Source organism: Rutidosis leptorrhynchoides, chromosome 3 (assembly GCF_046630445.1).
Source record: "Rutidosis leptorrhynchoides isolate AG116_Rl617_1_P2 chromosome 3, CSIRO_AGI_Rlap_v1, whole genome shotgun sequence".
Taxonomy (NCBI): domain Eukaryota; kingdom Viridiplantae; phylum Streptophyta; class Magnoliopsida; order Asterales; family Asteraceae; genus Rutidosis; species Rutidosis leptorrhynchoides.
This window is the reverse complement of record NC_092335.1, coordinates 234877728-234902210: the sequence shown is the minus strand read 5'-3', so window position 1 is coordinate 234902210 and position 24483 is coordinate 234877728. Positions and strand designations below refer to the sequence as shown.

Here is a 24483-nt window from a genome sequence, read left to right as displayed (position 1 = left end):
AATTTTGTGTCACTTTCTTGTGGGTTTTAGTCTACAAATCTATTTTTTTTTTCTTCCTAAATGTACTTAATTTTGCTTTAATATGGTTTGATATGATATGATATTGTCTTTGGTTAATTAACACTAGTGATTTCACTTTACAATTACTAGTAGTAAAGCTGTAATTTAAGTTGCTTTCTCATATGGTTATTATATTAATGTTTGATTTTGGCCTATGGTTTGAAGTCCACACTCATGGTCACTTGATAGTTTCTAGGGTATCGTCGTTCCCGATATCTTCTCCTTTGAAATTAATTTGATGTTTGGATGGTTTTAAATATTTTCCAAAAATGTTGATTATGAGTTCCCAATTACAAAAATAACTCTGCAAACTAATTTAGGGAACTTAATCATCAATATCTTAAAGTTCGTAACAATATAAGTTATATGTTTTACACCTTTGCTTCTTTGTAGCAACCATAGTCACATTTTAGGGGTGGCAAAGGAAAGTTATGATCCTGTTCTAGTGTGATCCAACGGATAATGTTTGGTCAATACTAGTCACTCGTGTGTTCGATGTGATCGTCAAAATCCGGTTTTCACATCTAGACACTATACAACGTACATACTAGCTATACAAGTTTTCACAAAAAACCAAATCACTTCACGCAAATTAAAATCATCTTGCACCCCGATCCCTCAAAACTGAGTTTCTCTCGATTCCCGTAGTTCAATTAGACAAACAAATTACACCCTTGAGACTCCATTCTTTTCATCTTCCTTGAGAGCCGTGCAAAGTTTTGGGTCAATCCGACAAGATTAAAACATCTTTTGGAAAATTATGATTCCTTAGAAAATATGTATATATATAGTGTGCCATAGGGACTACCCTGGTGCACAAACACCGGATATTGACCATTAGAATAAGGGATCCGCGAGAACGTGAAATATCCACTCTTACGTGGATTTTCCTTTTTTTTTTATTAGTGTAGAAATGGTTGTCACAAGAAGCATAACCAGAAAGAAGTCTAAAACTTGTGAAACACCATGGTCAAATTTGATGCAATATGCCCTTTTTCTAATCATGATGAACCTTGGAATTGGCGATTTTCTTTCGTTCAGTTGCGTCTGTAAATCATGGAGGTTATGCGCACTCGCAAACAGGGCCCACTTTATCAAATCCCAACCCCCGTTGTTGATATCTTCCAAAGACTGCTATTTACAGGACTCTGAAGGAAGAAAATTCAAGACCATGGTTCGCAATTGTATCGACCGGATCTGTTACGGTGTAGCTTGCGGCTACTTAATTTTGTACGGGGCAAAAACCAACGATTTCTTGCTTGTGAATCCCATCACGAGGCACGAACTTCATTTCCCTGATCTCCCTTTTTATAGAAATTCGTTGGATCCAAGACTCTTCAGGGGTATTCTTGTCTATTCACGTTCCATGTCTGCATGGGTGTTTTTATTCGTATGCAAGTACCAGAAATGTGTTTGGTACTCGGGAAATTGTTCAAAATACACTTTTTTTTAGGCTTCAAAGAAAATACACTTTTTTTTTAAAAATTGTCTTTTTACACCATTCGGTAGACGGGATTCCGTCTACCACCTTTATCTGTCGTCTACTACCATTTTTACAAAGTAGTCGACGGTGAGATAAAGGTGGTAGACAGAATTCCCGTCTACTGGCAGGGTTAGTAGACAGCGAGAACAAAGCAGTAGACGGACATTTACAAAGTAGTCGACCGTCTACTGCCTTGTTGTTGCTGTCTACTGCCTTGTTGTTGCTGTCTACTGCCTTGTGAGTGTCTACAAGGCAGTAGACAGCAACAAGAAGGCAGTAGACGGTCGACTACTTTGTAAATTCTGTCTACCACCTTTATCTCACCGTCGACTACTTTGTAAAAATGGTAGTGAACGACAGATAAAGGTGGTACTGCCTTGTTGTTGCTGTCTACTGCCTTGTTGTTGCTGTCTACTGCCTTGTAGACACTAACAAGGCAGTAGACAGCAACAACAAGGCAGTAGACGGTCGACTACTTTGTAAATGTCTGTCTACTGCTTTGTTCTCGCTGTCTACTAACCCTGCCAGTAGACGGGAATTCGTCTACCACCTTTATCTCACCGTCGACTACTTTGCAAAAATGGTAGTCGACGACAGATAAAGGTGGTAGACGGAATCCCGTCTACCGAATGGTGTAAAAAGACAATTTTAAAAAAAAAAGTGTATTTTGTTTGAAGCCTTAAAAAAAAAGTGTATTTTGATCAATTTCCCTTGGTACTCGATAGCTGGTAAACAAAATGGCTGGAAAAAACTCAACTGTAATCTTCAAATCGTTGGCCTATATGCGTTTAAGGGTAAAATATACACACTCCATCAAACAGATATTTTATGTGAAATGAGAATTTTTCCCAAGCCTGCGTTTTTGCAACTTCTTGATGTAAAGAATGTCCTAGAACGGGGTTTCATAGTGCCGACATTTGTAAGTTCAGATGAGAAGTTGTATTTGCTCTATAATTACAAGAGAGGAGATTTATACGAGGCGTTCGAACTAGATTTTGATAATATGGAGTGGTTGCCGGCTGCAAAGACGTTAAGTGAATATGCAGTGTTTATGAGCGAATATATGTGCGGTGCAGCTATCAAACCAAAGACATGGGTCGACCCTGGAACGCAATACGGAACGTGTTATGGTTATGAAAACAGTAATACTATAATCGACGGGTTCTATACTTCGAAATATTGGTACTTTCCCCATGATAGCTTGAATGAAAATCTCTTACAGGAGTGATGGCCCTGTTTAATTAGTTGTCTCTTTTGGTTTCTAAGATTGGCAGCAGTAGTTTATCAACTTTTATCAACTTTTTACATGCAACTTATCTATTATGATTTTCAATTAACTTATTTATTTTGATAATAGTGTCTTCTAGTAGTGAAATCTCCAATCTTATACGAGATTGAGTTGCATTATTGATTTAGGAATTGCCTCCGAGCTGGACAAATCTCGTTGTTTAGACCAGCTTCATGAGCAACATGATATCGATAAGCTGAATTCATGACATTATCTAAAAATCCATAGTTAATTGGCATGCTGATGCTGAAGGGAGTGAAAACTAGAATTTTTATTCATGGTATTCTTATACAGAAACGTAGATGCCAATCTGACCATGGTATCATGCATAATAATGGGGATTGGTTAAAAGTGCTTTTCTTGATTTCTACCAAGAGAAGCTCTACGATAAAGATGCCTGCAGGTTGATCTTAGACCCGTCGTTGGAGCGAGCTTCGGTCCTTTCCTCTGATGATTGTATGCGTCTTGAACGTGACATTACGATGGAAGAGATTATGGGTGCGGTTTGGGATTGTGGAAGTGACAAGGCACCAAATAGTTGATGGTCCTCTTATCCGCAGTGAGTTAATTGACTGGTAAAAAAATGGAATAAAAAGTTTCTTATTTTCAAAGTTGATTTCGAGAAAGCCTTTGACAACGTTAGTTGGCGTTACCTTGATTTTATCCAAACTCAGTTGGGTTTATGTCCTAAATGGTGCAAATGGGTCATATCTTGCCTTCCGATATACTGTAGTAAATAATGATACGCGTACTAGATATCATATCCGATTCCCGTAAACAACTAGTTTAGGGTCAAGCTAAACGGAATTTGACTACCGGTCAACATACGGATAGCTGTAAGTTATCTTAGAACCTAACTAGAATGTTACATCCTAGTTACAAGTTAGCTAATAGCCAACAAACTTTCTTGTACTCCTTTACACACTATTTTACACACCTTACTCCTATTACCATTGAAAAAACAACAAGAAAGGTGGTTGACAATCAAAGAATAAGTGACACACACTCTTAAACAAATATACTTTTATACCCATGCTTACACTAATTCTTTGACCTCACCTCTTTTCATTCAGTTTTCTATATAACAATATAAACACCCCATTAATTCGTGAGTGAACTGATAATCTCACCAAAAAACAGACACCAAATCCTCCAATCCAAAATCACCAACTCCTCCTCCCTTGATCACAATCAACACACACCACCCTTAACCACCACCACTCACCGTAGCATCACCATTATCAATCTTTGTTTTACCTCACTTTTAAATGTTTATTGAAGTTCAAAAATGTTGTGCTAAATATAATCATTTGGCAAGAAATCATTAAGCAATTCATAGCACTTGTTCATCCTTGTTCATCACTTATATCATTTCTTCTTTTTTTTTTTTTTTTTTTTTTTTTTTTTTTTTTTTTCCGGTTTTAACATAAACAAGATCAAGCACTTGTTCATGTTTGTGCATCACTTATATCATCCCCTGTTTTTTAACTTTTATTTTGGTTTTAATATAAACAAGATCAAGCACGAATTAGTTTATTCTTTAACTTTTATTTTGGTTTTAACATAAACAAGATCAAGCACAATTCATAGCACTTGTTCATGCTTGTTCATCACTTATATCATCCCCAGTTCTTTAACATTTATTTCGGTTTTGAAGACTGATCAAAGACATATGCTGTTATTATGGCCGAATGGAATATGGTTATGTTATGTGGGATATGATTATGGCAGTTGGGTTATAAAAGGTGGGAGGATGCTAAACTTTAAGTCCAAAAAAGGCAGGGACACCATGACATTGTTTTTCCTTTTAGAAACCCACCATACTCACCTCGAAGAGTCGGATGCCGGAAAATTACCTCTAATGGGTCCCTACGCATGTGACAGGAGCAATCATTATCCCACTGCCACAAGAGTTGTAAATTCTTGCCGCGAGTGGGATTGAACCTGCAATTGTTTCAAGTCCAAGCTTCCAGATGGTAGATCCCAGCTTCAAATGTACCGGGTACCATTGAGCTATTGCTACGTTGGTGAGGATGCTAAACTTTTAGGAAGGGTTTTTGATTTAAAAACAAAAAGCTCTTTACAACAACTGAAATGCTGGTTGAAGAAGCGTTTATTCAATGAGCTTTTTTCAACCTCTAAAAGCTAAAAACCTATTTAATTAAACGAAGTTTTTTTTGTGAAATATGGGGTTTTTTTTATTAAAAGGTAAAAGCTAAAAAAAAACAAAAAAACTCTTTGACAAACATAATATATATATATATATATATATATATATATATATATATATATATATATATATATATATATATATATATATATATATATATATATATATATATATATATATAGTGGTAGGATCAAGAGGGAAGTAACCAATCGGGGGAAGCGGGAGGAAACAAATTTTTTTTTTTTTTTTCGTTTTTTGAAAAAACTTTGTTCACGAACATTATAGATGAGATGAAAATATGAACATTTAGCAGAGACACTTTGTGAATAATGTTTTTATTTTGGCGGGAAAACGCTCGAAGAAGTAATATATAACAATTATCGTGTTTTTCGAGCGTATGTTGAGGTTTTAGCTATTGGGATTTAGATATTAGGGTTTAGATATTAGGGTTTATAGGGTTTAGATATTAGGGTTTAGAAATTTAGGGTTTAGGGTTTAGATTTAGGATTTAGATTGAGTTTTTAACACGAACGGTTTAGAGTTTAGGGTTTAGGGTTTGGTGTTTTGGGTTTATGGAATAAACCCAAAACACCAAACCCTAAACCCTAAACTCTAAATCGGGCTAAATTTTACTTCACAAAACATGAAGAAAAAAAACGTTCATATTCTTCACGAACAATATTATCTTGAATGTTATTTTTGTCGATCGTTTTCCCGCCTAAATAATAACATTCATCACAAAGTGTCTCTTCTAAATGTTCATATTTTCGTGTGATCTTGATGCCGGAAAAAAAAATTCCAAAAAAAACGAAAAAAAAATTTTTTTTGCTTCCCCCCGATTGGTTATTTCCCCATTGATCCTGCCCATATATATATATATATATATATATATATATATATATATATATATATATATATATATATATATATATATATATTAAACAAGCCGAGCTGGAGTTCGAAACGAGATGAACTCGAGCTCTTTCTTTGATATTAAACGAGTCGAACTCCTAGTCGACCACCTCGACACGTTTTAACCTTATCTAAGCCTAATTTATAGTACTAGTATCTATACATTATATAAAGCGCGTGACAATAATCTTACGTGTTAAATCCTGATTAATTTTTGCCACGTGTCAACTCCTTCTTTATCTATGTCATGTGTCAGTCTGTCACTTATTTTCATATATTAATTAAATTATTAAATTTCCTAATTTAATTTAATATACATATGTAATTAACTAAAATATTATATTTTATTAGTATATAATATTATATTAATATTAACAACCATAGATGTTAGAATTATATTAATAATATATTTGTAATGTTATAAAACTATTTACAATTTTCTTATTGTAACAAAAAAATTTATTAAATAGATATTTCTTTATTAACATTTTTATAATATTATTTATGAATGATATTTTATATATTATAAATTTGTTTTACACTTTGCGCATAAATTTAAAAAATTAAGTTAATATAATATTTGTAGAATTATATAAATACACGGGCTCATGTTTGTTAACTGACGTTACTATAGTTATTAGTTAATCCTTATAGATATTCAGATATATGTCCGCTCTGCTTCATCTGAGATTTTGACATGATAAAATTAGTTTGTACTATAAACATATACAATTATAGATATACAACAAATATTATTCTTAACGATCAGTTCAAAACAATTTTTTCGGAGTTCATGTTTGGTGTTTTATCGATTATTTGTCAATTGAAATTAAAACAATTTTAACGTACGGGCACATAATTGCGTTAGTATTAATGTTTTCAATACAAATGTTATCAGCAATAAAAGATTTATTTTTATATTGTAATTATATTATACATTTAATAAACATCAATATCAATCAATATTCAATATTAATTAATATTAGATAAACATTAATACATCAACCATAATTAACATTAATATTAACATTATCAACTAACAACTGATTTATATAAATGTCTTGCAAGTACAAGTACGTGTATATGAATTAAGAATTGTGAAACACGAAACTCGGTCTGTGGCTCTGGCCTAAAAAGGGTTTCTTGCAAATTTTGACGTGGCTCTTTTTTAAACTCGGAACGGATTATAGTCCATATTTTATCTTTCATGAAGGATTTAAGCTACAAGTATCTTCTGCAGGTAAATCCATCAACCATAATTTTGTGTAATAAATCAATTAATTAATGTTTGTGTAAATTCAATGGCTACTACTGAAATTACAAAACCAAATCAAGATGTCAAACAGTATCTCTTCAAGGATATGACCAACGAACTGATCGCGAAATTGGATGTGTTTGCAAACAATCAAGAAATGAAGAACGAGGTAAGAATCGAAGTTTTCATTTATCAAGTTATGTTTCTAATGATTCAGGGCATAGTTCAGATTTTGTTACAATTTGTAATAAGTGTCGAATGGTAACTGATAGTAATGGCAATGACAAAATTAAGAATAAGAAATATGCACACAACGTGTTTGATGTAATGCCCAAAAGAAAAAGGCTTGAAACAAGAGAACACGGTGAAAGGATATTATGATGCCTTTCAATCTTTGTATAGCAAGATGGTTTTGATGAATGGTATGTCGTTAGTCTCTTCATTTAAGAAGATTATTAGCATATGTTCAATCCTAAAAACCTTTACGATGCTTATTGTTTGGCTTTTGTGCAAGAATCGACTGACAATCTTTTAAGGAAACACAGTCCATCAGTGATACGTACTTCTGGTCATAATGCTCCAAATGAAGTGAGTAATGGCCGTAGTTGTAGCTCAGCTGGTAGTGTCTCTTAGCGAGAGGTCAGGAGTTTGACTCCGCTGGGCTACAACATTGCACTCAATGTTATCCCTGACCTGAAGTATCCACCCAGGTCACCTTTCGCTTAGTGCGGGGGCAGCGGGGAGGGGGGTTTTAGCGGTCATGCCCTCAGATTGGTCCGGGTTTCCTCCAGGGTAGTAGTTGGGGGCGGGTTATGCAACTACGGGAGATGAACGCGTGGGTGGTTAAGTTCCCCTGGGTGATCCCAAAATGATGTCCAAACAAAAGTAATGGCCATAGTTGTTTGGATAAGTCATATGAAGTAGTGGACAAACATTGTTTAGAATCACTACCTTCTTTAAGGGCTAAAGGTTCAAGTGAAGTAGTTGTAGTTAGGAATGATCTAAAAGATGAATATGTAAATACCATTCGTGTTAACTTAGGTCATAAGGTGTATACAGAGTCGATTGCACATGATCAGAATCAGCTGCCATCGTTGCAAAGATGCAATGGGGTACTTTCTTTTTCCAAAAAGAGTATAATCATGTGGATAGTCTCTTGCCATTGAAGCATGATATTTGGCCAGTTAATGCTTATCAGAATGATGATGGTATTACATCAAATGTTGTGAGAGTATCATGATTTTAATCAGTTCAAAATTCATCTAGATGAGTTGGCTTCTAGTAAAGTCAATGTGAAAGTGATAGTTGTCATTGTTTAGGATTGTAGAATGTGTTGGTGAAGGGGTAATTGAAGCTCAAGCTGGGGACCATGTCATACCTTGAGGCTAGTTTAAATGGTTCAAAGAATGTAAAGGAGGCAAAACAAAGTTGGTCTGCCCCTTGACATTTAAAGAAGTAAAAACAGCTGATTTGAAGAACACGATTGAAGAAGGGGATGCTAGAAATGAAGTTGTTCAGCTTGACATAGTTCGCAAGTTTAATCCAGAAACGGATAGCCTTTGAAACTTGTTTAGCAACTTTGCCAAAAGAATACCTACATCCAGTTTTTGCTGGCTTTGTGGAACTTGACAGTGGGGCCCAATCAACTATTTTAGATAACCTGAAAGAGATAACCTGATGAATATATAAGTACTACATTTATGCTTATATCTAAGTTTTTTTTTTTTTTAATTGTTTTATTATTATTATTTTTCATTTTTTTTTTGGATTATCTTTTTCAGGATAACCTGAAGAATAAGGCTATGTATACAAAAATGCAAACTTAACTGTTGTTTTGCATTAGAAAGGAACAAATGAAGTGATGAACAACAGAAGCAATCAACTCCAAAAGGAATGAGTAAGCATGAAGGAGAAGTGGATTGGGAGTCGAGTGACCTTTTTAACCGCCAATCTATTTGGTTAAAACAATCCATATTCAGGTTGTACCTTTGTTATAATTTACACATTTGCAAATTATTATTAATTCTGAATAAATTGTAACTTACTGATGTGTCATGTTTGCATTCTGGTTTTTGTTTGACGGAGTTTGTTTTTGGGTATTCAGCAGATATTCTATTATTTTGTGTACTTTGATGAAGAGCTTGTGCGGTTTGTTTTCTGCAGTGAATCCCATCATGTACCAGGTGTGTGTCATTTTAAAACGTAATTAGCTTATTCATTCGATCTGAGTTTACAGTTTGTAGTCCGATATATTTTTGGTATGGAAATCTTATAATTTATTTCATATCTTGTACAATTTAGTCTTGAAATAAACTCTTCCTTTTTACTAGTCAAACTGTTAGTTAATACATGCGGATATCACATGAAAGTCTTATATAAGAAATGTTCTCGATCAGTATATATTGTAAGTCTATTATATGTATAATGTATGTTCACTCGATTTTGGAAAATAGATTTCTTGCTGTACAAATCCATACAGGAACTTATACGTTTCCATGCCTTGTGGGTTTAGCAGTGGAGTAACCATGATCGCACGTGCATTCACGGTAAATCCATCAACCAATATTTTGTGCAATAAATCAATTAATGTTTGTGTAAATTCAATGGCTACTACTGAAATTACAAAACCAAATCAAGTTGTCAAACAGTATCTTCAGGAACTATGAGATTCTATCATGGATATAACCCCTAAATTGGATGTGTTTGCAAATAATTAAGAAAAGAAGGAGGAGGTAAGGATCGAAATTTTCATTTTTCAAGTTATGTTTCTAAGAAATCAGGGCATAGTTCAGAATTTGTTACAATTTGTAATAAGTGTCGATGGTAAAGGATAGTAATGGCAATGATAAAATTAAGAATAAGAAATATGCGCACAAAGTGTTTGATGTAATGCCCAAGAGAAAAGGCTTGAAACAAGAGAACACGGTGAAAGGATATAATGGTGCCTTTCAATCTTTGAATAGCAAGATGGTTTTGATGAATGATGGTACGTTATTAGTCTTTTTCATTTGGGGGTCGAAACCCAAAATTAAGAAGAGTATTAGCATGTTCAATCCTAAAAACCTTTACGATGCTTATTGTTTGGCTTTTGTGCAAGAATTGACTGACAAGTTTTTAAGGAAACACAGTCCATCAGTGCTACGTACTTCTAGTCATAATGCTCCAAATGAAGTGAGTAATGGCCGTAGTTGTTTGAATAAGTCATATGAAGTAGTGGACAAACATTGTTTAGAATCACTACCTTCTTTATGGGCTAAAGGTTCAAGTGAAGTAGTTGTGGTTAGGAATGATCTAAAAGATGAATATCTAAATACCATTCGTGTTAACCTAGGTCATAAGGTGTATACAGAGTCGATTGCACATGATCAGAATCAGCTGCCACCATTGCAAAGGAGACAAAAGAAAGTTGGTCTGCCCATTGACATTTACAGAACTAAGCACAACTGATTTGAAGAACACGGTCGAAGAAGGGGATGCTAGAAATGAAGTTGTTCAGCTTGACATAGTTCGCAAGTTTAATCTATAAACGGATAGCCTTTGAAATTTGTGTAGCAACTTTGCCAAAAGAATTCCTACATTCAGTTTTTTGATGGCTTTGTGGAACTTGACAGCGGGGCCCAAACTATTTTAGATAACCTGAAAGAGATGTACTCTTCTGTGTTATGTGTTTTGGTTTTTGCATACAAGGAACTTCATGATGATAGTCCCATTGAAGTTCTTGACCATGATTAGAACATTACATTCACTAAGAAGTAACATAATTAGCAATACATGTCCAGTTTATTTGTATCTTGTAAGTGAATCAAGGAGGCAGACAAGTTCGTCGAATGGAATCACCCGAGAAGGTGACAACCCGGTCAAGTCGTTAAAGAAACAAACAAATTTTGATTCATTAAGTTCTATCGACTGTCAGCTATTAGGGATTCGAAGAATATTGCCACCACATAATAACATTGCACCTGATTACTAGATCAGGGTCAAATCCAGAGGTCAGCGCTACTGAATTGTGGGATCAAGTTATAAGGAAGCAATGAGTTAGTGGGAGCTTGGAATCCAGGGGGATGAAACTTGTGAGAATATTGCATGTGATACTCAAGTAAGCATAAGGTCAGTGTCGAGAGTTGATGGACGGGAGTTTGCTGTTACTTTTTAAGGAGGAAGAATCGTTATGAGTCTATTAATAGAGCTTGTGCCGAGCACGTGGCTTTAAAGGAAATACACAATGGCTATAACATAAGTAACGCAAACAGACTGCAACAGACTCTTAACTGATCTTTTTTTGGGAATAGCAAACACACACACACACTTTTTGTCCATGATGGGACTGGAACTCACAACCTCAAGGTATGAGTTCCCTTGATACCATTAGGCCAGAAGCCCTTTGGTACTCCAACTAAATTAGTTCTTCCCTTTTATTCGTATCTTGTATAAATGCTACTCTCTCAGTTCTAAGAATAAATAGGTTTGATTTGTATGTGTGTAAACACTATTCTCTCCCTCTCTCTTGTAATCTTGAACTATCATTTGAGTAACATTAATAAAAGTTCATTTTGATTCAATTTCGAGACTGATTCTTTGTTCGATGTCTTCATGTTGATTTGAGAGCTTCTTCGATGCGTTTGAAGTCAAGAAGTTCATAACATGTTGACCTGAAAACTTGAATTTAGAGGTTTTGTCATTCTTGATGATTGAATTATTGGATTTTTGAAATCTTGTTCTGAATAAGTTCTGAAATCAAGTGAGATTATGCTGCAAATTAGATTTGTATCATTAACTTGAATTCACCAAGTCTTTATAGTTGGAAAACTAAAAGTATCCATAATAGTGTCTTTTAAAATCAGAGCCAAATATAAGTAACCTGTACTCACCAGGTTATAAACTTCATTTATGATCTCATATTATGTTTGTTTTACAGTTCAAGTTTTTCTTTTGAAAAGGTTTGAAGATTGACTGACTATTTTTATGTCTTTGAATCGGAAACAAAGTCTTTAGGCTTTAGGTTTATTACCATGTCGCAACTTGCTTTTGTTGTTTGGGTGATTTAAGGATGTCTTGGTAAATTGAACACTGAGGGTGATTTAAGGATGTCAGTTGGTCACTCACTCGTTTGGTTGTTTTTCGGTTAGGTATATGGATATCATTATATACTACTTTGTTGAAATTTTTATGTTTCAATGATGAATATATAAGTACTACTACATTTATGCTTATATCTAAGTTTTTTTTTCTAATGCTATGGATTATCTTTCTCAAGACGAAGAAGAATAAGGTTTTGTTATTGCAATATATTGTTTATCTGAAAATGATCAGACTCTTCTCTTGGTCATGCTATGTATACAAAAATGCAAACTTAACTGTTGTTTTGTATTAAAAAGGAACAAATGAAGTGATGAACGATAGAAGCAATCAACTCCAAAAAGAATGAGTAAGCATGAAGGAGAAGTGGGTTGGGAGTCGAGTGACATTTTTAACCGCCAATCTATTTGGTTAAAACAATCCATATTCAGGTTGTCCCTTTGTTATAATTTACACTTTTGCCAATTATTATTGATTCTAAATAACTTACTGATGTGTCATGTTTGCATTCTGGTCTTTGTTTGATGGAGTTTGTTTTTGGGTATTCAGATGGACATATTATGATTTTGTGTACTATGATGGAGAGCTTGTGCGGTTTGTTTCCTGCAGTGAATCCCATCATGTACCAGGTGTGTGCATTATGAAATGTAATTAACTTATTCATTCGATCTTAGTTTACAGGCTGTAGTCCGATATATTTGTTATGGAAATCTTACAATTTATTGCACATCTTGTACAATTTAGTCCTGAAATAAACTCTTCCTTTTTACTAGTCAAACTGTTAGTTAATACATGCGAACATCACATCACATGAAAGTCTTATATAAGAAATGTTCTCGATCAGTATATATGGTAAGTCGATTATATGTATAATGTATGTTCACTCGATTTTGGAAAATAGATTTCTTGCTGTACATATCCGTACAAGAACTTATACATTTCCACTCCTTGTGGGTTTAGCAGTGGAGTAACTGTGATCGCACGTGCATTCACGGTATTTTTTTTGTGAAGGGGTATGTTTGTAATTTCTCATTCATTTTAGCCCTAATTCCCCATTTCACTCCCTTAAATTCATTTTAGCCCTAATGCCATCCCTCATTTCCCAATTCCAGTCTTAGCGCCGTGACTTTGCGATTATAGGTATATTTCCTCTTTAGCTTCTTTGTTTTAATGTTTCATATTTTTGTTCTATGTGTTTTGTTCTCTGTTTGTAACCACCCTTTTTAGTTTTTACAGTCTAGCCTTTAAGTTGTCGGCCGTTCGCTTAATTGCTTTCTATTGCCTTAGTTTCCTTTAGAGTTCAGGCTTAAAAATCTAATATAGCTCTTACAAAATATGTGTCACTTTGTTATGGATTTTAGTCTACAAATTTAATTTTCTTGCACAAAAATTCTAAAGTTTGATTTAATATGGTTTGACATTATCCGACTTGATTTGAGTGTATCCTTAATTGATTCAGTTGGCTATATCGGGTCAATTTGGTTATTAAAACCCATTTGTTCTGAACTCTGTGATGTCTTGACGCTTTTAGGATTTGGGATTCTCTCATCAAAGCTTTAGTTTCTTCCTCATATAGCGATATGCTTCAATTTAAAAGGGGTGTTTATTTTACCGATATTAGATTTTGGCCAATGGTTTTAAGTGAACACTCATGGTTCACTTGACTAAATTGATTCATAAATTAGAGTTCCCAATATCTGCTCCTTTGAACTAAATTTGATGTTTGAATGATTTTGATTCAAATCTTATATTGTGAGTTCCTAAATACGAAGTTAACTCTGTAAACTAATTTAGGAAACTTAATCAATAATTTCTTTAAGTTCAAAACAATAGAACTCGGATCTTTTTCACTGCTTTGCTTCTTTGTTTGGAAACCATTTCCAATAACAGAACCTCACTTGCCTCACTTCTTAGGGTTGTCAAGAGAAGGGTCGCAAACAGTCACGGCTCATATGAAGATGGCAAGTAATTGTATTTAGCATACGTTGTCACCCATTTACAACTTGTGTATCTTACGCGGAATTTTATTTTTGGTAGTGTAGAAATGGCTGTCACAAGAAGCATAACCAGAAAGAAGTCTAAAACTTGTGAAGCACCATGGTCAGATTTGATGCAACATGCCCTTTTTCTAATCATGATGATCCTCGGAATTAGTGACTTTTTTTCGTTTAGTTGGGTCTGTAAATCATGGAGGTTATGCGCACTCGCAAACAGAGACGAGTTTATTAAATCCTGACCCCCGATGTTGATATCTTCCAGAGACTGCTATTTACAGGACTCCGAAGGAAGAAAGTTGAAGGTGATGGTTCGTAATTGTATCGGCCGAATCTGTTACGGTGTCTCTTGCGGATACTTAATTTTGTACAGGGCGAAAACCAATGATTTTTTGCTTGTGAATCCTATCACGAGGCATAAACTTCGTTTCCCTAATGTCCCTCTTTATAGAAAATTGATGGATCCAAAATTCGTCAGGCGTGTTCTTGTCTATTCACGTTCCATGTCTGCTTGGGTGTTTTTATTCGCGTACAGATCATGGAACTGGGTTTGGTACTCGGTTGCTGGTAAACAAACTCGCTGGAAGAAACTTTACTCTAATCTCCAAATTGTGGACTTATATGCGTTTAAGGGTAAAATATACACACTGCATGAGAATAATATTTTATGTGAAATGAGACTCGCTCCAAAGCCTACATTTTCGCTACTCGATATGAAGGATGTTCGAAAGCCTAAATTTCCAATACTCGATACAGTGATTTTACGAAAGGCGGACCACTTACTACCAAAATTTGTAAGTTCAGATGAGAAGTTATATTTGCTGTATTACATGAGAGGAGATTTGCACGAGGCATACGAACTATATTTTGATAATATGAAATGGCTGCCGGCTGCAAACACGTTAAGTGAATATGCAGTATTTATCAGCGAATTTATGTGTGGTGCAGCTATTAAACCTAAGACATGGGTGGACCCTGGAATGCAATACGAAGAGTGTTATTGTTATGAAAACAGTAATACTATAATTGGCGGGTGCTTTACTTCAAAAATTTGGCACTTTCCCCATGAAAGCTTGAATGAAAATCTCTTACAGGAGTGATGATGACTCTGTTTAGTTGTCTTTATTTGGTTTATCATGAATGAATGCAGTAGTTTATCAACTTTTTCATCTAAATTATTATGACTCTGTTTGGTTGTCTTTTGTTGTGAACTAGACAAGTTTGGCCCATGTTGAATGCCTTCATTTGAAAGCTAATCACTTACTTTGTTGGGATGCTTTTCTTTTTATTTGTATGTTGTTAATGATACCGCAACCCGCATGCGCACCTCATATGCATGCGGGCGCTTAATAGTGTGCGTATGCGTGTGCTTGTGTGCGGTATGCGGTATGCGGATTGTATCTGATTCCTTTGTTCCCGGTACGGCGGTTATTTAGCTGTCAAGTAAATATCTTTTCCATAATTATATCCGTGATTCGGGGGAGTCAGTTATGGATGAGATTAACGTGATCTGGGACGGTTCTAGAATTAGGGTTTGCCTATAAATACAACCCTAATCATCATTTACCAGACACGGCATATTACGTAACTATCGCACACGAGATACATTACGCAAAACAGCATCATTCAGCATCTCTTCAAGGTTAACAGGTTAGTCTTTCGTAAGCTAGTATCTACGACCTTATTTGGGGCCTCTTGATCGACGACCGTTATCAGAGGTGGACTTAATCACTTGGCCACCCCGCCGACATCATCATGTCGGCCAGAGTTATTCACGGTAGCCGGACCGGAGAGCCACGTTCTAAGATCCTTAAACCCCTCCTTATGTATTGAGCAGGCATATTAAACCCCACGGTTAAAATATGCATGATCAAGTGGTGCTTTCATTGAGAGTCGAATTAATTCAAGACTGTTTAATTGCTTTTTCTTTTAAGGTTTTGAATTGTATGACTCGTTATTTACAAAATTTTTGAATTTTTTCTTTAACAGTATCATGACTTCCGAGGAATCATCGGAACATACCCAAACAGATGTTCAGAACTCACCGTCTGGTAGTCAACATACACCGGTTATGACTACGGGGGCCGCTATTCAGGCGGGGTACACGATATACCCTCCACCTATATCCGGCGAACCCTTTCAGAGGTACAAGCCGATATATTCAGACGGGGTCACACCGCCAAGAGCCAACTCACCAGTCACAACCACGCGGCTGGACTTTTCGTCAGTGGATCCAAGGGTCATCTTTGCAGGCACTAGCGGTGGAACAACGGGGCCGCATGTGGTTTGCTGCGGCCAGGTACCTATTTACAGTACCACTGTTTCAATACCTCTGCATACGCAGAGCATTCAGCAGAATTCGTCATTTACACCGTTGCAACCTTGGCAACCACCGCGCCCAGTTTCACAATTTTTAACTCCTGCGGATGCGCATGCGTTACTTAATAGTTGGGGATTTGGTATCATCCCAGATGCAAACTCTCATTGGGCGCCGATAACAGCGCAGCAGCAAAGCACAACGCATACAGTTGGGCTTTTAAGTGTGTATCCTCAAGTTTCGCAGATATCTGCGCCACAGGTTTCGCTTCCTTTACAGCCACCTGTGTACTCTGCGTCTTCAAGTTATCCCTCTTTTCCAACGCAGCAGCCTTGGTTATATCCGCAGACGCAGGGTCAACCTTGGCAAAATGTTCAAGGGCAGGCAAATCTTGCAAGTCAATTCATGCAGGCCGCACCTCCTGATATGGTTCACTTATTTTCACAACCTGACTTTGTTCAGGACATGATGAAGCGTTTCTTTGCAAACTTGAAAGGGGATCCTGTTAAACCACCCTTCGAGCTACCGACTACCTTTGACAAGTTTCCTCCGCATATATCCGCATACCCGTTTCCATCAGTACCAAAGATACCTAGCACGTTGGGTACTTACAATGGCCTGACCGATCCAGATGATTTTTTACAGCGTTTCGAAGGCGCAATGCGCACTCAAGGCTGGGTGGATCCGGTTGCGTGTCAGATATTTCCTATGACACTACAGGGTATTGCTCGTGAGTGGTTTAATAAGTTGCCGGCGGGTAGTATTTCCGGGTTTATGGATCTGCGGACAAAGTTTTTGCTGCAATATCAGAATCAGAGACCACGCAAGCGCACTCACATTGAATGCCATGACATCGTGCAGAAGTCCAAGGAATCTTTGGGCGAATTTCTCACAAGGTATACTAATGAGTGCCTGCGTATACCAGATCTCAAACCAGAGCAACAGATTTCCGGACTCATACATGGTATAAACTCAGAACGTCATCCAACACTGGTAAGGCGTCTGCGCCATACAGTCCCAACAACTTATGCTGAGGCGCTTAATGAATGCCACGACTATATGCGGAGTGGCGAAGATAATGACATTCCAACAGCTAGCTCACGCAACGAGAGGAAGGACGATGATGATCGTTCGCGCGATCAAAATCGTGGTAACAACTCTCGTGGAAGGTATCCTAGCGGTGGTCCCATCAGGAATGATAAAGGGAAATCAAGTGGCAATTATCGAAACAATAATCAGCGCGGCATCAATAATCAGAACTATGCGCTGCTTAAAAGTTTGTCCAAAACGCCAAAAGAAATTTTGGCAACCGAACCGGTGTGCGCGACCTTTGCGGTCCCAACTCCGCTTACGGAATTTGGTAAGCGGGACAAAACAAAGTATTGTGAATTTCATGACGATTATGGTCACGACACCAATCGGTGTAAAAACTTGATGGAACGGGTTCTGGAGGCGCTTCGCGTGGGCAAATTGGATCATCTAAAACCACCTAAAAAGGACAAGGGAAAGGCCGCAGAAGAGGCTTAGAAGTCTAAGACTTTCGCGTGGCAGAAAGTTGACAAAGCGAAAAATGCCGACTTAACCATTAACATGGTTGACGCAGAGAAAATCAGCCAGCAGAGGAAGTACAATGATCACCAAGATTGGGAGCTTCTCACAATCACTTTCCCTCCTGTAATGTCAATTGATTCTATTAATGAGCCCATTATCATCAAGTGTCGCATCCCTGATTGCGGAATCCAGGTTAAGCGCATGCATGTTGACACTGGCAGCGGTGTCGATATTATGTATGAGCATTGTTATCGTTTCCTTCCGGCAGAAGTCAAAGCGCAGTTACGCCAGCCTGATATTACGCTATCAGGGTTTTCCGGAGAAAACTCGTGGCCGCTAGGCCGAATAGAATTAATGGTAGAGCTTGCGGATGACAGGAACCCGTAGATGATCAGGCATGAATTGGTCGATTTTTATGTGGTTCGTTCAACTTCACGATATAACGCACTGCTAGGGAGAAACTTCATACGGCGTTTCAACATCATACCATCGGTAGTGCATGGTTTGATCAAGTTTCCCACAGTAGGAGGCGTTGCCACGGTTGCGTCACATCAAACAACCGAGTTGTGTGGCTCAGTTGCGCCTATAAGCACTCCTAGCGTGGGAGAACAACTGGCAAATTGTGCAGTCATAGCAAATCGCTTGCATCCGGATAAGCGAATTAAAATCGGCGCAGGCTTGTCAGCCGAAACAAAGGCCAAATTGCATGGAATTTTGTCCGCAAACGCAGATGTTTTCGCGTGGCGTGAGTCAGACATGACTGGGGTTCCGCGTGATATTGCGGAACATAAGTTAAATGTTAATCCATCATTGACACCCGTTAGGCAAAAGAAGCGGCATATGGCTCTAGACCGCAGTGATTGGTTGTGCGCAGAGGTGGACAACCTTGTCAAAGCAAGCATTCTGCGGGAAGTGCGTTATCAGACATGGGTTGCAAATCCTGTATTGGTAAAAAAGGCTGACGGTAACTGGAGGATGTGCGTTGATTTCAAAGATATTAATAAGGCATGTCCCAAGGACAATTACCCTCTCCCGGAGATAGACTGGAAGGTAGAATCACTATCGGGATTTAGGTACAAGTGTTTTCTGGACGCATACAAGGGTTATCACCAAATCTTAATGGCTGCGGAAGATGAGGACAAGACCGTTTTGCTTGGACTTGAGTTGGGTTGCCTATTCTTTCTAGTCGAGCCTCTCGGTGGGCTTAAGGCCCTTTGGTAGTTGGGTTGCTTTATTTGTGTTGTTCAAGACAGTGTTATGGATGTTTCGTTATATCTTGTATGTTGTTTATTTGTTTGTTGACTTTAAGACTTTAGGTTGGGGTTTTTCACACCGTTTGTTTTGGAAGTTTTTCTAGTTTAGGATGAGGTTTTTCATGAGTAAATGGAATCGTTGTAACAGACGTTAGTGATAGGGAGTAGGGACCCCCACGTAACTTGAAAGTACGGTGACCCACGTAAAAAAAAAAGTACAGGATGCGGCAAGAAATATGGGGTAAAAGCAGAGACTTCCATGTAACGTTTTAGAGAAAAGAGCATTCATATATCCACCATCATTTCTAATACATCTAACTGTGTATTAACATGTTCACAACATGTTAAGGCGTATTCTATTAAAAGTGGATATATGACACACACAAAAAACTTACTTTCATGCTTTTACATGTAGTAACAAGTTACTACCTCCGTCCCACCACAAGTGTCCACCTTTCTATTTTGGGATGTCCCATTTCAAGTGTCCACTTTGTGTTTCAACCAATGAAAAGAGGTTATTCTGGAGAGAGAAGATTTCTGATTGGTGGAGAATGAAGTTAGTGGAATTTCCTAAAATTGTGTGCAAAAAGTAAGTGGACACTTGTAATGGGACGGAGGGAGTATTAGTTTTGCATCTTGTAATTATTTGCAAAGTTTTAATTTAGATGGATTCGATAATGTAATTTTAGGGTAAAAATCATCTATGCTTTTTTTAAGACAAATTCACATACCCATTCGACAAATATTTCAATAAATTACAAACATGTTCATAGCAGAACCCTCAACCTCATGGTTGAAAGAGTCACCAAGATACCGTAAGATCAATAGCCTTATTTTTTTTTTCTTCGGCGAAATAACTAGAACTTATATAAAACGGAAAACGTTTTCGAAAAGAAAACGAATTCAACAAGAAGTACAAAAGAGGACCCCGGTGAGGCTCGTACCTAGAAAACGGCTACCAACGAACTATCTATACCGAGTCTCACCTAAGCTAAACCGAAACCAATCCAAAACTAATGTTAGACGATACAATGGATTACAACTCTAAAGATTACAACGAAACAAGAAACATGATACCGATAAAAAGAACTCAAATGTCTTTAATGAATACGCCGAATTTAGCCATTTCGGCACCTTGAACCACTCTCTCCTTACGCTTTTGCTTATTCTTGTTCGTAGTTGACGGACGTGGGATTTCACTAGCATTAATAAGATTTACCGAAACCGGTTCACTCTCGGCCATACGCGTCATCATATTATCAAAAGCCGCAAAAGCCTCAGCGGTCATACCATGATTTGTCAACCCCGAAGAAACGCAATTTTCCGAGTCCGTAAAACCACTCTTGTTATCTATCTTGCCCGCCATAAACAAGTTTTGAATGGCGTCCCCATACTCCAAATCTTCATCATGATCCACGAGTTTAAAAGATCCCGAGGTAGATGCAACATTCCTTCTTGATCGCAAATTCACGCCTTCGAATAGATCCCTAGGAACCTTCCTATTTAGAACATACCACGACTTACAGAAACCTTCACACGAGAGATCCTCACTGTCACAATAAATCCTTCCACTACGCTCAATCAAAAGATCATGTATAGTAACTTAATTGCACTAGTATTTAGTAGTACTATTGTTATCTTCTTAACATAGATGGTGTGTGAACTTGATTAAAATTTAATATGTATAATTTGAAATGATTTAATAAAAATGTTCTAAAGAACTCTTAATTTTTTTTTAAAGACAAGCCCCAAAATTGCAATCATTGAAGATTGAATTTAGGTCTTCACTAAAGTCATAAGATTAATTTTCATAGAATTTGGCTTAATTGCACTAGGGTCTACAATTTGATTTGTGTCTGCAGAGAGATGGATTGAGACTGTGAATTGAGTTAGCCAACAAGTAGTATTCTGTGAACCAAACGCACCATTAGTTTACATCCAGTTTTGTGTTATGTCATCTCTGCTTATAAACGATAGAAGATAGTAATATACGAACATCAGGTGAACACTTGGTTCAAGATCAGTGTAGTCGTGTAGATGCTTACAGCATGATTTGCACAAACAAAAAGAAAAACAACTGTAATCATCAATCATGTAGGGAACATTATAACAAATTGGGCAAAATTTCTTTAGATTACAGCACCGTTTTTCACTTGTATGATAATAATAACATAACCTTTTTCACTTTGAAAGCCAGTATATAATGAGAAACAGTGTACAGGCCGCAATAACAGCAGATAGGATGAGAGTATCCCTTGATTTCTTCCTTCTTATAGAGCCTGTAAATGAAATGATTAAAACAGATATTTATTCAATCAATTTCGAAATAGAGGTGTCAATTTAGAAAACGGAAAAATGTTAAGGAGCAGTACCGATTAGGCCACGAACAATAGGAAACTTGTCGCTTAGTTGTTTAACCTTTCCTTGAACATCACCAAACATGGCCCTTTGAGAGCCCAATGCTGCTCTTGTTGTCTGAGCCTGAGTTATTACATCATCCATCTGCAATAAACACGATATATGTTCAATAAAAAGTGGCAAGCTTGGATCGATCTATTTACATGATAAAAACAAATGATGTGGCAATTAATTGTTACATGTGCTATGTTTCCATGGATAGCAGCCCGCTCCCTTAGTAATTGCATTTTTGGCGACATGCTCCCAGATGCCTGCATATATTCAAAATTATATTTTTCAAGAATGACAAAAAATAATAATGCATATATTTATTGACAAGATTTGATAGAGGTTTAAAGATTCATTTCTCACCTTATACTCACTGATATCATCTCTTACAGAACTTAGGAGCTCAGCATGCTCCGTCATTGCACTTATGTTTCCTTTGATTCGTCTGAATTCCTACAAAATGAATACAAAAGCCAATTATTAATAAAATAAAAACAAAAGAAAAAATTAGAGAGAAAACATATACAGTAAGCATATAGTCAACCCTGATAAGGTGATAGAATTTGATGTTGGACAGAATCAGTGGCGGACCCAGGGAATTTTTTTACCGGGGGCGAATTTTTTCTTTAAAACGTAGGGATTTTTTTGGCAAAATATGGAGGTTTTGGGGTAAAATATAGAGTTTTTTGAGCAAAATTTGTAGATTTTTTGGGCAAAATCGAAAAACCGAAAAAATTTGCACTAAAAATTGCAAATCCACTGGGTGGGCACCCTGCCCCTTCTTTGGTCCACCCCTGGACAGAATAGCTTAGGAAAAACAAGGTCTTCAAATAACAAGCTTGTAAGTTTCATGCGCGGTCAGTTTACAATCGATATATCTATCAAATTAGATTATCATTTCGATTTACCAGTTGACAGATCAAAGTGATGTATATTTTTAAGTTATTGTACTGTGATTTAAACTTCTATATGATATGATATGATAATGAACTTACAACTTGATATAGTAATAGAGCTGAAATTCGTATAAAATCAAAACCAACAAATTAACTAACAGTTCAGAAGTTCATAGTTTTACTGAAAGCTAAAAGCCTAGAAATCAAAATGTAAGATTAAAAACTAGAAAAATTCGCTTGATATCTTGAATCTTAATGAACACAGCAAATGAGTTGATCGCAATTCGTGCAGCAAAGACAGTTAAATTAACACCAAGTCACCTTTCAGTTATGAGCATTTATAAAACAATAAGTAAACAAATGATCCATGAAAACAGCATAATGCTTGAACATTCCAGGTGGAAAAAAAAAAAAAAAAAAATACATCATACTGCACAACGATTGAGCAAGCAAAGTAAGAACCTGACTAAACTCATGAAGTATATCCCTATGCCTAGCAAGCTTTTGAGTCACTGAAGTAGTATGTGCAGCTGACGCAGCACAACGACTCATAGAATCATTAACATCTAATAACTTCTCAAGTAACGACTGTATCTCCATCTCCATTGACTTCCATGAACGATTCGATCCCAAAGTTGGCGTCTCAGCATCTGCGTAACCTAATCCCAAATCATCATCTTCATTAACTATACATCAACAAACCTTCACTACTAATACATACATAACACATATGTATACATACACGGAGTGTTTTGATGAAATTGATATCGAATACATATAGTTAGCGGTCAAAATTGATCTGAAATTCGAAAATTAAGAATTCTAGGGTTTTGATAATAAGAATGTCAACGAATATAAACGTTTAGTTAGATTTTATCAGATTATAATTGAAATTGAAAACTGAACCTCCTTGAGTAACACGAACGCCAAGTTTAGCATACGAAGAGAGTTTAACATCAAGATCTCCTTCGATCTTTCGAGCTTCTTTCCTCAGTTCTTCCCAACCCGATTCCTGATCCATTATCCGGCCCGGATCCGGTCCCGTTTTGCTTATTATTGTTGTAATTCAGTTGAAATGGAAGTGAATCTGAGTTTGCTGCTCGCCTACTCTTTATGTTTACTGTTAGTTATCACAGTACATCTTTTTTTCTTTGATTTGAGTCAATCTGTACACATTATTTTAATAAATAATTTTTATAAATTCAACAATCATTTTTAATAAATAAATTTACTACAAATCAGGTTGATTCTCACACACACTACTTTTTGATCCCTATACACTTTTGTCTCATAAGTTGACAGTTATGCCCCTAGAAAGTTTGAACTTATATTATTATTATAAGTATAATAATTAAGGGTAGATTAGATAATTAGGTGTACATGGATCAAAATGTAGTGTGTGAGAATCACCTCCCCAAATCATTTGGTCAAGTCATTTAGGACATTGCTCTAACCAAAGCTATTCCATCATTTGCTTCAATGATAGTCTTTGTGATCTCATCCGTGTATACCGATCAAAGAATCAAAAAAAAGAAGGTCCTCCCTTCTACGGATGAAACTACTCTTCAAAGTAGAAAAGTCTCATGACTGGTATATGGATCTCTCTATGTAGTAATCGACTTTCTATAAGCTTCGTCAAAAGCGACGGGACCTTCTGCGTTGCAAAACTTCCTTGTAGACGACGTTATTTTTTTTGAAATGCAAAGTTGTTTATCCGTATGTAAAATGAGTACCTTCAGCCCTCTTTTATTGTTTAACCTTGAAAGCGCCACATACAATTACAATTGACCTTGAGTAAATACCAGTCGTTAGAGAAACAACC

General features: G+C 36.5%; 2 protein-coding genes across 4 annotated transcripts; one reads left to right on the top strand and one right to left on the bottom strand.

Annotated features, from left to right (window-relative positions):
- Positions 1–6991: 6991 nt before the first annotated feature.
- Positions 6992–11737, top strand: LOC139902786 (uncharacterized). Of its 2 annotated transcripts, XM_071885397.1 has the most exons (6): positions 6992–7153; positions 7249–7337; positions 8488–8857; positions 8950–9147; positions 9276–10154; positions 10266–11737. In XM_071885397.1, the coding sequence occupies exons 5-6, from the start codon at positions 9989–9991 to the stop codon at positions 10613–10615; spliced, it is 516 nt and encodes a 171-aa protein (XP_071741498.1). In that variant the 5' UTR covers positions 6992–7153; positions 7249–7337; positions 8488–8857; positions 8950–9147; positions 9276–9988; the 3' UTR covers positions 10616–11737. The 2 variants fall into 2 exon arrangements, 1 of the variants encoding a protein (XP_071741498.1); XR_011777679.1 differs by having other exon boundaries at positions 9273–11737.
- A 9557-nt stretch (positions 11738–21294) lies between these two features.
- LOC139897283 (Golgi SNAP receptor complex member 1-2-like) lies at positions 21295–23806 on the bottom strand. 2 transcript variants are annotated; one of them, XM_071879981.1, is made up of 6 exons: positions 23568–23806; positions 23124–23311; positions 22129–22218; positions 21957–22028; positions 21732–21861; positions 21295–21638 (listed from the first exon to the last, which is right to left on the bottom strand). In XM_071879981.1, the coding sequence occupies exons 1-6, from the start codon at positions 23680–23682 to the stop codon at positions 21541–21543; spliced, it is 693 nt and encodes a 230-aa protein (XP_071736082.1). In that variant the 5' UTR covers positions 23683–23806; the 3' UTR covers positions 21295–21540. The 2 variants fall into 2 exon arrangements, with proteins under 2 accessions (XP_071736082.1, XP_071736081.1); XM_071879980.1 differs by having other exon boundaries at positions 21301–21638; positions 23124–23320; positions 23568–23805.
- Positions 23807–24483: the final 677 nt, after the last annotated feature.

Coding starts and splice junctions, on each gene's coding strand:
- LOC139902786 (XM_071885397.1), top strand. CDS start 9,989: ATGGTAAAGGATAGTAATGGCAATGATAAAATTAAGAATAAGAAATAT. Junction 10,155..10,265: donor GATGGTTTTGATGAATGATG/GTACGTTATTAG, acceptor CTTTTGTGCAAG/AATTGACTGACAAGTTTTTA.
- LOC139897283 (XM_071879980.1), bottom strand. CDS start 23,682: ATGGATCAGGAATCGGGTTGGGAAGAACTGAGGAAAGAAGCTCGAAAG. Junction 22,219..23,123: donor TACTTCATGAGTTTAGTCAG/GTTCTTACTTTG, acceptor TTCATTTTGTAG/GAATTCAGACGAATCAAAGG. Junction 21,862..21,956: donor TCCATGGAAACATAGCACAT/GTAACAATTAAT, acceptor TGTTTATTGCAG/ATGGATGATGTAATAACTCA.